Source organism: Ptychodera flava, chromosome 7, assembly GCF_041260155.1.
Source record: "Ptychodera flava strain L36383 chromosome 7, AS_Pfla_20210202, whole genome shotgun sequence".
Classification (NCBI taxonomy): Eukaryota; Metazoa; Hemichordata; class Enteropneusta; family Ptychoderidae; genus Ptychodera; species Ptychodera flava.
Genome location: NC_091934.1, coordinates 21835443 through 21848638, shown reverse-complemented (window position 1 = coordinate 21848638; position 13196 = coordinate 21835443). Strand labels below are relative to the sequence as shown.

Genomic DNA, 13196 nt, shown 5'->3' with positions numbered 1-13196 from the left:
ATTCAATCTTTAAGAAGAATAACTGACCATAAAGAGAATCTTGGTCAGCACTAAACACTTCCCCCATAGTGTGACCCCAAACAATACTTGGACAGTACTTTATCCAGTGACTACTACCAGTGACAACCATAGATCATAGTTTTTCTGTATGATCTATGAACCAACAGAGTATATGAATTGTAAAGGAAGAAGCAGAAGCCGCAACTTTGAAAATTATATGAGGTTATTACGAAAATACCGCAAAGGATGCACGAGGACATTGGCGCAGCGTATCACCGGACGCGAAGGGGAGGGCGATGCGCAGCGCCAATGTCCTCGTGCATCCTTTGCGGTATTTTCGTAATAACATTATTATTATACATCTTACATTCCTGACTAGGGCATCAATTGTCAGAATAGTGACCGTTTTCGTGCAATGTCAAGAATTTTTCTTCCAATTTATAGCGCAAGTGTGGAATGCTATCTCGGACGCGCTTCTGTCAGTTCTGAACAGTGTGTGTGTGCACTACACACGTACCTACAGAGCGCGCGAGACATGTTCTGGCACACGTCCAATGAGTCCCTTGAAACCGTTCAACAGTGAACGTGCAGATACAGCCGCAGGGGATGGGGCGCCTGGAAACCGTACGTGTTACGGAACAGGCGTTCCATACAGCTTTTTTAGCGCACGCAAAATTCTTTTCTTCTCGATGGTAGATGTATAATAATCTTTTTTATTACAAAAAGGAAACTTTCAGCAGCTTCATATATATGACATATTCTTAAAATCTGCTTTTTCTTTTATGTTACTTAAATTGTGATGGTTAGGTGTTAAAGTATCCCTCATGTTTGGTTGTATATGCATGTGTACCTCCTTAAAGCAAGCGCCATTGCCACTCGCTATTCAGCAAAATGGTCTGAATAGTGTACAAGACTTTTTCACAATTTTGATAGATTTCTTTGGGAGTTGTATAGTTTTGTCCTGCACCTAAGGCTCCATTTTGAGATAAATATTCTTTGTTGATATTATTATTGTAGTATTTTACCCAAAAAAGGTGGTTTTACCTCTGCTCAAGTAAAATTTTATTCTCTAATACAACCAGGGTTCATAACAAAAGCCTTGCGAGTGACCTGTCCCTACACTGCACCCAATCATGCAATTTTAACTGCTTGCTTGTCCATATGTTGTACAACCTGTCAGTCCAAAACTAGGAAAAAACAGTACTTTTGGCTTTAGAATGGTCTTGAAACGTCAAAATCCTGCCATGATTTTTTTGCAGTTTTTTGGCTCACACCAGATATTCTAGTTGAAACTGTTTTCTCCTATCAACTCAAACCTACATTAAATAAGTAGAGTTCTTTTGCTTGATATTGCCAACAAAGAGAGTGAACTGCAATTACGACTGGCCTAAGGGGTCAAGATGATGAATTTCTTTGAAACTTGGCTTTCAGCTGTCCTCTATGGACAACGTGTCTAGTTCTTTAACAAAGTCTTTGTTGGCTGATTTCTCTGATATGTCCATTGCACACGCACCAAGATGACTCAGATCATCAGCATCCTTGACTTCCTGTTCTTGAATCACTTTAGCCTCCCCAGCATCTGATTTCTGTACAATGGACCCCTCAACTATGTGAATTTTCTCATCTCCGTCCCCCTCAGCTTCATGATAACACTTCCTATCCACTCCCTGCACACTATCCGGCAAGGTCTTTTCATTTGAATCTTGTAGTGTTTGTTGATCAGAGAAAGTAGTTGGTTTGGCTAACAAATCGTTTTTCTTCAAGAAGCAGGCCTTCTCATACGGTGGCTTGATTGGCATTTGTGTTGGTGGGTGATACTTGTACTCTGATTTTGCATCAAGCTGTGAGAATAAAAGAAATTGTTAGAAAGTGCAAAAAAACGAAAAGCTGTAATAATGACATCCTTTCATTGATGGATAAGCACTGTGACAACAAGCATTTGATCTCTCACAAGAAAGAGTCCAATAAATACAGAGGTGCACTGAGTCAAATAGCGATCAATGAGATCCTCTGATGATCTCTATATATGTACAATGTATAGCTATGTCTACATCAGTGAATTTTGTGATGCCATTCCCCAGACTATTGCTGATAATGTATCAAATTTTCCAGTAAAGTATCCCCAGGTGTTTTCTACATCTACAAATTCACTGGTATTTCCAAATTATGAAATAATAGCAACAATGTATATCCCATCCTGGCCCATAATGGACTCAACCAAACTTTCCAGTCCATAATGTACTCGGCTTTGCCTTGTACATTATGTAGCATAAAGTTTCCTTTCATCAACTATAGGCCGGGAGGGGTACATTACTGTGTAAATATACGTTTTATTATATGCCCTTGAAAGTTTAAGATTGTGATATTTTGTGTGATGTTGCTTGGTCCACAAAAATGCTGGTCACACCCTTCTTCATTTAATGTAAATCTCTCTCTGAGTCTGTCTGTCTGTCTCTCTACACACAGACACACAGACACACTGTAAACTTACCTTCAGTGGATAGGTTCTGTCAGAATCATAGGCACTCAAATCACCACATGCCAGAAATGGTACAATGACACGATTTGGACCTTCTAGACTGTTGAAATCAACATCTGCAAAGAAAATGTCAATTACTAGATTGGAAAGCCAGTACAACTTCTGTCATAATACAGTTGACTTGAAATTTCTTTTACCTGGTAGGAAAAGTTAGTCCACTGGCTACTTGGTGGAAAATAAAATTGTAAAGAACATACACATTTGTAAAGAGCATACCGCTACACACTTACATGTAAGTGCCCTATAAAAGCCAACTTCTGGAAAAACAGTTTATTTGACCAAAAAATGTTGATCTGCAAAAGGGTTGTGTGATCCAAGTATTTCTTGAACTTGGATGTGTATTTGACTTGTGTGGACACAGAACCAAGGGTGAGATTACTTTGCACATATGGTGCACGCCAATTTCAGGAAGTGTATTACGGTTAATGTAGATTTCTCTAAATGTTTGGTCATCCTATACACCCTCGAGAAAAACGTCCATGGTCATCCATAATTTTTTGTCACAACAGATCAACGCAACTGTTACACTCAATGATATTCTAACGACACATCCAACTTTGAATATATGGTACAAGTCAATTTCAGGAAGTGTACTACATGTTCATAAAATGTAGATTTCTCTAACTCTTTGGTCATGTATAACTTTTGTCACCACAGACCAACACAACTGTTACACAATCATATTCAAACAACACATCCTAGGACTATTTCTCCTTGACAAAAGAGTAATGTATGTGCATGGATTAATTGTCGCGGGTGTGAAATCTGGTCTTTCAAAAAATGTTAGGTTTGTGAAGACTCACCATAATGATGGTCCAACAGTGGATTTGACATGTTTGGTACGTAGCCCTCTGGTGGTGAATAATCCTGACACACAACAAACGCCTCTGTTTTGAAGAAATAGGTAGACAGTAGATTAGATTGTTGTTAATTGGTATAAACACAGCTGGAAAAGTTAAGACTAAAAATGTTACAAACTAAGGGGACATTCTTTCCATGTAAACAGAGTCTGGTTTTACCTTTATCAATAAACCCTTTCATTGCCATGGTTTAGCCTAAACCCATTATATTAAATGAAGACTGAGGAACTGTTCACAGGGAATAGGGAAGAATAGGTTAAAGAAGGAATTGCACTAGTGATCGCTAAAGATCAGTCCCTCTCATGTGGAGTGTATTACAAGTAAGGGTCCTTCTCACACATAGGAAGTACAGGAAGCAAAGAGTTAATGTGACCCCTGATTTAATAGAATTATGTATTTTGGAGACAAAACATGCAGTCTCCACAAAGCTGTTACTGTTACAACTTTCATTGAGATCTATAAAAGATGTCAGCAACCTCCATGCAGAGCTACATTAATCTTTCAAGGCTGCCATTGGTGGGCTGCAGACTAAAGTGTTTCTGAAGCCTCATTGCTCTAACTCTCCTCTCATAAAAAGCAGTGAACTCAGTCTAAACTGTTCAGTGGTTGACAGCATTACTTTTTGTCATAAATTATTCAAATTAGTGGTGCATCTAAAATGCATCATATATGCCAGCCTGGGATACCTGCTGTCCACTACTGATGGACAACATTGAACACTATGGCCTCAATACTTCAGTGGACTTATCCACCATTCTGAGCAAAAGAATGGAACAATCAATACACAGTGGGTTTCAATTCAGTGCCACAACTCTGTGTGAGAGACAGACACATTGTACATACAAAACAAGTCATCGTTGATGACACAGTCCCCACTTGTTAATGGGTGCTTTGATTACAGGTCCTCAGAGAGGATAGAGTCCTCTTCATTAGGTCTGTGATAAAATACTTGTGAATAAATTCGCTTGATACATGTCTGAGTTGTAGTTCAGGAGATGAAAAAATCGTAATAAAATGGCCACATGGTGGCCATATTGGATCGAATCACAAAACAAATTGATGTGCATAGCTATGACATTGGTCAATGTCCTTGTACCAAGTTTGAATAAAATTGGTTGAGATATGCCTGAGTTATGGCTCTGTACATGAAGAAATCGTAACAAAATGGCCACACGGCGGCCATATTGGATCGTATCACAAAAAAAATTGATGTGTATAGCTATGACATTGGTCAATGTCCTTGTACCAACTTTGAATAAAATCTGTACAAACATGCCTGAGTTATGGCTCTGTACATGAAAAATCGTACACCTGGCGACCATATTGGATCGTATCACAAAACAAATTGACGTGCATATGTATGACATAGGTCAATGTCCTTGTACCAATTTGAATGAATTGGTTGAGATATGCCTGAGTTATGGCTCTGTACATGAAAAAATCGTAACAAATGGCCACACGACGGCCATATTGGATCGTATCACAAAACAAATTGATGTGCATAGCTATGACATTGGTCAATGTCCTTGTACCAACTTTGAATAAAATCTGTAGAAACATGCCTGAGTTATGGCTCTGTACATGAAAAAATCGTAATAAAATGGCCGCCTGGCGGCAATATTGGATCGTATCACAAAACAAATTGACGTGCATATGTATGACATAGGTCAATGTCCTTGTACCAATTTTGAATGAAATTGGTTGAGATATGCCTGAGTTATGGCTCTGTACATGAAAAAATCGTAACAAAATGGCCGCACGGCGGCCATATTGGATCGTATCACAAAAAGAATCGATGTGCATATCTATGACATTGGTCAATGTCCTTGTACCAACTTTGAATAAAATCAGTTGAAACATGCCTGAATTATGGCTCTGTACATGAAAAAATCGTAATAAAATGGCCGCCTGGCAGCCATATTGGATCGTACCACAAAACTAATTGACATGCATCTGTATGACATATGAAGTAATCCTTGTACCAAGTTTGAATGAAATCGCTTCAGGCATCTCTGAGATATCTGCGTGAACGGACGGACGGACGGACGCACACACGCACGCACGCACGCACACACGCACGGACATGACCAAACCTATAAGTCCCCCCGGACGGTGTCCGTGGGACTACAATATAAACGATTAGCCCGGGTATCACCACACATTTCACCGAAGTCACCGACTCATTGATTAGTTCAGTAAACCAGCATAGGGACACTCTGTCTCGACCGATAGTTGAACAGTTGGTCACACATGATCTACGACGTAGCTGTTTCAGTTAAAATTACTGCTGAAAGTTAGAAGATGTTTGCTGAAACTAAAACTGTCTCACACACACAGTTGTGGCTCTGAATTGAAACCCACTGTAATACACACCTATACTTGAATTTCTACTACTCCTTGGCTTTGCGATTGTCACCTTTGGGAAGAAGATCTTGAGTTGGGAGTAGAGGAGAGTTACATCTTTTCCACGGAATATCTGTCAAAACATACCGAATATCTGTCAAAACATACATCTTACTGTGTGAGTATAATGATATTTGACCAAAAACAACAAAAGATCAGCAAGTATGAAATTGTTTGTCATGTTATTCAGATTGTTGTGAGAGACAAACACAAACCTCAAATCAGTGCACTTTGAATTTTGCTTATAAGAATCTTTGGTTAGACACACCATACACTTGCAGCCATAGACAACTTCTATTATGACAAGCTCCACATTGATGGAAGTACATTTAAGCTTAGACTGAAAGATTCAGTTGTGTGCGGGCGCTCCGGTGCACTGCGACCTAAGGCCCTTTACCACGTGGTAAAGGGTTGTAGGTCACAGTGCGCCAGAGCGCCCACACACAACTGAATCTTTCAGTCTAATCTAAGAACAGAACAGCCATTTTCATATACCGCTAACACATTTACAGTCTTTCAAAAGCTACCAGAGTACAGTGGTATATTTGTTAGCAAGGCAGCCAGCTAGGGTAAAGATTCAAAGTTCTGTGGACCAGTCAAATAAAATCATGCCAAACAGCTCCATAGATGGATTTTTTCAAGTCATATTGTCACATCATGAGTCTTGACGGTGTCTATCATCATGAAACATAAATCACTCTGTCACTCTAGATGTAGCAATATCGCCTGGTTCCAAGGTTGCAGCAAGATCACACATAATCTTGATTATAACACGCCACATGCTCATTCCCTGTCGCGATTCGCTAGAATACGTCACGTGACGAGAAAATAGATACGTCTAGTCCCCATCGGATCGACAAAAGTGACGTCAGAGGGTATTTTTTGAAAAGCTATTTCCCTAGGGAAATAGTCCTGACCAAATTTGGAAAAGTGGCTGGTCACGTGACCGTAGTGTCGTCTGCAGCTTTGCAACAATGGCGGGTGACTGGAACATGATGTGCGTCCGGGATACGTGACGACACATTCTCTAAAACAGATTTTCCAACATTTTCCAACATTCCAACAACGTAGGAACTTGAACAGCTCATCGACGGAAAAGATTAAAGTGCAACTAAGGATGTCGCTAGGTATGCTTAGAATATTTTTTGAAAGAAAGTGGTACTACCACGTACAACTGAAACCGCTGTGGAAACATCGCCCAGTAAACTTGTTACAATGGATTGTTGTGGTGCAAAATATCAAAACACATTAAAAACTATATAACATACAACATGAGCATGTGGTGTGTTATAAAACACCTATCGCCTGGTCTTTATTCGGGCTATAGCGCTCGTCTATTACCCCTCGTGGTCGTGTGTTACCAGAAACACATCGCTATACCCCTCGGCCTACGGCCTCGGGGAATAGCGATGTGTTTCTGGAAACACACGGCCCCTAGGGGTAATAGACGGGCGCTATAGCCCTCATGACCAGGCGATAGGTGTTTAATATAGTATGGAGGAATTTGGATAAGTGGATAGTTTGACTGATGCAAATGCAATGTTTATTGTATCAATAAGGTTACTTATGAATATAGTTGAACTGTGCACCTGCCTATCTAACCGGTGTAGGAAACTTGGAATACAAGGAATGATTTACCACAGTGTAACTTCTGCATGCATTCATATGTTATAATAATGCAAACCAAACTGTTTGATTTCCAATAAATCTGGTGAAAAAATTTTCCATTTTCTAATTATTCTACACAGAGACAAGTAATTTTATTGGTTGATATGATGGCTATATGGTTCAAGTCAGCTGGCAATGGAGAGTCAAATTGCATACAGTTAACTCAGAAATTATAAGAATTTGTCACACACAACATAGTATTCTCACCTTGGCTACAAAAGTTCCCCCTGGTTTCAAAACATGTGTCGTGATGTTGAGTGCCTGTAACACAAAGCAGTAAAGACTAAAAATCTGATGTATCACTCATTTTCTTGGTAGAATAGTTAAAAGATAAAAATCCAAGATACAACTTTTTCAACATGCAAGGATTTCCCATATAATCTAAGCTTTCTACTGTTCTCTGGCTGTCGCATAATACTTTAAAGGGATACAGTCGTCGGAACTGCGCTCAAAGGTCGTATACGACCCATACGACCAATATAAACACTGTATCCAAGGTACGATGGTGATTGATGAAAGTTAAAACATGTCTGTCATAATCTACATCATATAATTTAAATGTTGCAGCTATGATGATGAGGTGCATCTAGATATCGTGCACGAAATACATTGTTTGTAAACAAGAAACTCGCACAGGTGCAGTTTTGACGACTGTTTCCCTTTAAGTTTGAATCAGAAGGATAGAAATGTGCTTTCAGCCTGACTTGCTATCAGCTCTAACATACCAGCAGTCTAAAGTTCAAGTTCATACCTCTCTTTTTAGCTTTGTCATAATTGAAAATTACACTACATAGGGAAATAATGATGAAAATATTTGTTGATAAAAAGCATAAATGCTATGGCTAAAAAGATAAAACATTTGAAATAGAAGAATGTATTTTGAAAACTTACAGCAAGTAATAACTGGGCTTGTATGTATTCATCAAGGTCGTGCAAACCAGTCACTGTTTGTAAGATCAGATAAAAATTAAACATTTCAATAATAAAATCAACAACATCATATTTATTCAATGAATGAATTAATCATAACTTCTACCACCAAAGTCTGATTTACAGAACAAAACTTCCTATTTGACAAGGAATAGTCCTGTTCCCTACATCTCCTCTTATCGCAGACATAGGAATATTCCCTCCTCGAAAGGCTTTCTAGACTAACATACGGCACAAGCCTGCTCGCAGCACAAATTTTCAATTGTAGAGAACTTGAATTTTCCTGCCACAAGTTTGTATTTCTGAACTCTTGTTTTGAACATTATGTTTGCTGTTTTGCTGTAAACAAAGACAGTAAGGTACTTAAAACATGCAATGTCATTTGGTGACTGCGTATAACTGCATCACAATACACTATAAACTTCGTCTGTAGCAATGGTTTCAGTGAGTGTTGAGGCAGTTCAAAATCTAGTGCACAGCAATCAAACCTATAGCTTGAATTATAAACTCACCATCGGGGGCACCATCACATACAACCAGGTCTGCATGTTCACCTTCAAAGTGGCTGATTATCTCCTTAGCAGTGGACACCTGAAAAGAGTTGACAATTTGTTGGATACGTCTCACTATGCAGGAAACTGACAAATATTTTATAAGAGCTATGGCACAACAACGCTCTTCAACTTTTCATGTTTGTTGTTGATGTAATTCATTTTTCCCACAGCTGTGGTACAAATAGAGCGGTGATTTTCAAAATAAAATACAAAATAATGTAAAAGCTGTTGGCGAACACATCAAAGAAACCATGAAATCAAGAGCAAACTCATAGCCAATGTTGTATAGTTTTGTTCCATCAGTGTTTTTTGATAATGCCGGTACCCTGGTAAATGTTACTAGGGTTCCCCTTGGTATATCAATGCAGTCAGATTTGGGAGGACAGCAAGAAATGTTACCAGGGCTCCCAAATCATTTACCAATTTTCGTGAACCTTAGCAAAAACACTGACCATCTTACTGGTAAACCAAGTTTCTTTTCATAAAAAGAACTGGATCTGAACTTGAGAATCAGATTTCTGTTAGATGCAAGATGGTATCTGACAGTAATAAAATGTCCTGGTTACCTTGGTGATGTCACCTTGTAGTTGAATGACACCTGGCAGCGGTGCCATTGCCTGTAGGTCTACAGCCACAATCTTGGCATCTGAGTCTGTGCCATCATCTCCTCTGAAAATTGTCAGACAAAAAGACTTTTTTATGTCACACACTTCCATCCTATTTTGCTGTACATTGCCAGGCTTTCCATGGAGAGCATATAATTGTCATACCCGATTCAAAAGTATAACTGTCTAAGCTGAAAACTGTTTGAACTATTGGTAAGCATGCTCTCTCATATTGCACCAACCATAGTGACCCTTTGTTGGGGTGACCCTGTACTAACCAATCAGCTGGTGTGATGGTTATGGTTACATCATTTTGATTGGCTCACTAGAAAACTGGATTACAAATGCTATAAATGAAATATAAAATCAAAATTAAAATCTTGAATTTGTTTAAATACCAGCTGAATGACTGGATGGTTGATATCCCTCATCCAATATGATCATGATAAATTAGTTCTGTGCCAACATATTGTAATTTCATTAAAAAGCCTGTACATACATTTACCCTTCTCCTGCCAAGTTCATATTTCACCATCAGGTCAAGTTGGTTTAATAAACTAGTGAAGAAAAACATGTCCCATGTGGTGCACTTTAACAAAGACTTGAAGATTTGAAATTCCATGAAGACAGAGATACTGTAAACATGATTTTTACAGACTTAAGCTGCTATAACATACCAAGCCAAGTGGATGAAAATAGATACTGTATGGTTTTGGCTCAATACCGCTTTTTACTGACTTGGAAGATGGGGGAGTGATACCGTCTCAGTCTGGCAGGTAAAGTGTTAAATATGTTGCACACTGGCTAGCAGGTCACTGGATGCACTCGGAGGAAATCTATTCTTTGAGATGTTTATTCAGGAAAAGAAAGTGGAACAGAAATCGCCTTGATTTCCAAAAGATTCATAAACCTACTACATTTTACAGGCTGACCCTTCCCTGTACAGCTGTATTTCAAAGACCTGTCTTACCTCAGCCTTCTTGTCAAGACTTGACTCCAGCTCCCAGGTGCAGCACACAGATCAACAACTTTCTTCACACCTGGTGAATATAATATGTAACAAAGAAAAAAGCTTCGGTAGCTTATAGCTGTACGGGAAACTGTCATGGACAGGGAGGGCACCACAACGCAAAACAGCCTACAGTATTGGACAGAGTCTGTGGCTAGACATTAACAATGAGTGTTACGAGAAAATCACACATTAAGATATTCAGTGATCTGATCATGTCATTATATACCCTTTCATCACCATGGTTTGGCCTAGAAATACATTTCATCAATGGTGATCTTGGACCTGTTCACAGGGATTTGGGGGTCAACAGGTTAAAGCATACCACAGAACAACAGCAACTAAATAAATTCTTACACAACATTTTTCAAACATTTTTGCTGTGTTCACACCATTTCTAGCTGTGGAAATGCAGCTATCTGTGGCGGGGTAGCCTGCGTCACTATGAGGGTCATAAAAAGGTCAACCCCGCAGCATACTTTGACTTCTATTGATGTGCTAATAAGCACGTCACGCGTTCGAACGTGAATAGCGTGATGGCCGGTCAGAGTAAAAATCTTGATTACTCCTTGGAAAATCAGCCGAATTACGTAAACAAACCAGAAATTTTGTTCACAAAAGGAGTTAGGGAATGAGCAACAATCAGAGTTCAGGCACAGGTCATTTTACTGAATTACACTCACTTTGGTTTATTTTGTCGTTCAAATTCCTGACCCAAGTTGGGTCATCGTAATCGACCCATTTTCGCACCCAGTTGGCCTGCAGCTATCCGTGGTGGGGTGGCCTTTTGATGACCCGCATAGCGACACATGCTACCCTGCCACAGCTAGCTGCGTTTCCACAGCTACACCATTTGATGAAAATAACAGTCATCATGTGTTGAAACTACCTCAGAATTGATATTCACAAATACCATGTTCAGATGTCCCCATCTGGTATCTATGAGTTTCTCTGGAGACAAGGAATGCAGTCATAGAATAGAGCACTCTAAGAGTGTGACAAAGCTAGAGGTTGAGTATATCACTAGAGCTTGATGATGGACAAATGATGTACCAAAAAAAGGCACATGCATTTGCATTGTATGTTGTAGATTTGGTCATCTATTTAAAATGTATCACAATGGGATTCATTGGCTCTACATTTGTGAGTGTGATGGCTAACTACTGTATTAACTCTCTCAGGTCGTAACCCTACAGACAGGGGTATTAGGTTTGTTACAACGACAAATACTTCAAAGACTTGAGAAAGTAACACTAGCGTTTCCTGTAGGTGGAAATGCTGTGATAGCATGATATCGTAGAGGGCGCTGCATCGACTTTGCCTAAAGAAGTCTCTGTATAGTCGTCACCACAGTCGCTCGAGAGTTATTCAGCTCTGGGACTATTCGCCCCATAGACGAGTATACAGAAGCGAGAAATACCCCTCGCTTCTGTATTTAAACTCGTCTATGGGGCGAATAGTCCCAGAGCTGAATAACTCTCGAGCGACTGTGTCGTCACCTTGTCATGTGTGTTATTTTCCCTATATGATCAATTACACGCGATCTACCTTAATTCTTTTCATCTGTGTATACGTAGAGGAAAAAGCCGTCGCAGATAAATTTGTCCCACTCGAAAACAATCGATTATAGGAGGTTATAGTGCTGAGTCCCTGTGATGACTTAGTCTTCGCAGTCGTAGTTGAACTTGTAGACCGTATGATACGGCGTATGATACATACCTTGAAATATATTGAACTCTTCATTGATCTGCAGCAGCTTAAAGGCACTTCTTGCTCTCCAACCCTCCTCCTTTGCCAGGCGGTAGTATATGTCTCGTTTGTCTTTAGAAGAACGACCCATTTCTAGCGGTAACAAACGGCATTGGTTCTACCTCGTGCGAAAGTCGACATACGATTAATGAAAGGCCACTTAACTTATTGGAAAAAATACTGAGCGATCCAGCAAACTAAAAAGCTGTGCACTCCGCTATATAGGAAACCTTACGTAACTTTCTTCCACCTGGTGAATAGAATATGTAAAGTCGAAATCAGCCCGTAAAAGGCGGGAATCACATCAGAAAACACCACTTCTATGGACCCAAAACCAAGGGACTGGTCAGTTTCTTCGGCCGGGGGGGGGGGCGCAGTGGATTTATGATGGTGACCCTGTTTTTGGCTTTGGTGATTGGGGGAGGTCATCATATTTTTTATTTAAATGCCCCATGGGGGTGGGATCAGTGTGTTTTTGAATTTCAATACGGGCTCATACTTGCCTAAAATGCATCATGCCAGCTACAAATTTCATCATATATGTATATATATGTATATATATATATATATATATATATATATATATATATATATATATATATATATATATATGTTGTCACACAGAACAATACAAAATCTAATATCAGCTAAAACCCTTGAAAAACTGACAATTGAACAAAAAAAGTACAGCCGAGGAGGCACGAGTAAAAATTAAGAATGTAAAATCGCATGGATATAGGTCGAAATAAAATAAAATTGCTAATTAAAAATTGCGATCTGAAAGTATTTGAATAGCACGTGGATAAAAAATATTGCTAAATGGTTAACCGTGCGCCGTCCAGAAGGGAGTAAATGAAATAAATCATGAGCTGAATGAAT

The 13196-nt window shown here is 39.3% G+C and overlaps 1 protein-coding gene across 2 annotated transcripts; it reads right to left on the bottom strand.

Moving 5' to 3' along the window:
- Window positions 1-693: 693 nt before the first annotated feature.
- LOC139137015 (tRNA (cytidine(32)/guanosine(34)-2'-O)-methyltransferase-like) lies at window positions 694-12483 on the bottom strand. 2 transcript variants are annotated; one of them, XM_070704919.1, is made up of 10 exons: window positions 12288-12483; window positions 10530-10599; window positions 9521-9623; window positions 8913-8991; window positions 8362-8414; window positions 7678-7731; window positions 5773-5875; window positions 3343-3426; window positions 2492-2595; window positions 694-1841 (listed from the first exon to the last, which is right to left on the bottom strand). In XM_070704919.1, the coding sequence occupies exons 1-10, from the start codon at window positions 12406-12408 to the stop codon at window positions 1428-1430; spliced, it is 1185 nt and encodes a 394-aa protein (XP_070561020.1). In that variant the 5' UTR covers window positions 12409-12483; the 3' UTR covers window positions 694-1427. The 2 variants fall into 2 exon arrangements, with proteins under 2 accessions (XP_070561020.1, XP_070561021.1); XM_070704920.1 differs by lacking the exon at window positions 12288-12483 and adding an exon at window positions 10926-10994.
- Window positions 12484-13196: the final 713 nt, after the last annotated feature.

Excerpts from the sequence above, each read along its gene's own strand:
- LOC139137015 (XM_070704919.1), bottom strand. The coding sequence starts at position 12,408 with ATGGGTCGTTCTTCTAAAGACAAACGAGACATATACTACCGCCTGGCA. Across the intron at positions 3,427-5,772 it reads TAGTAGAAATTCAAGTATAG|AGGCGTTTGTTGTGTGTCAG; the intron begins GTGTGTATTACA and ends TCTTCAAAACAG. Across the intron at positions 1,842-2,491 it reads ACAGAACCTATCCACTGAAG|CTTGATGCAAAATCAGAGTA; the intron begins GTAAGTTTACAG and ends TTATTCTCACAG.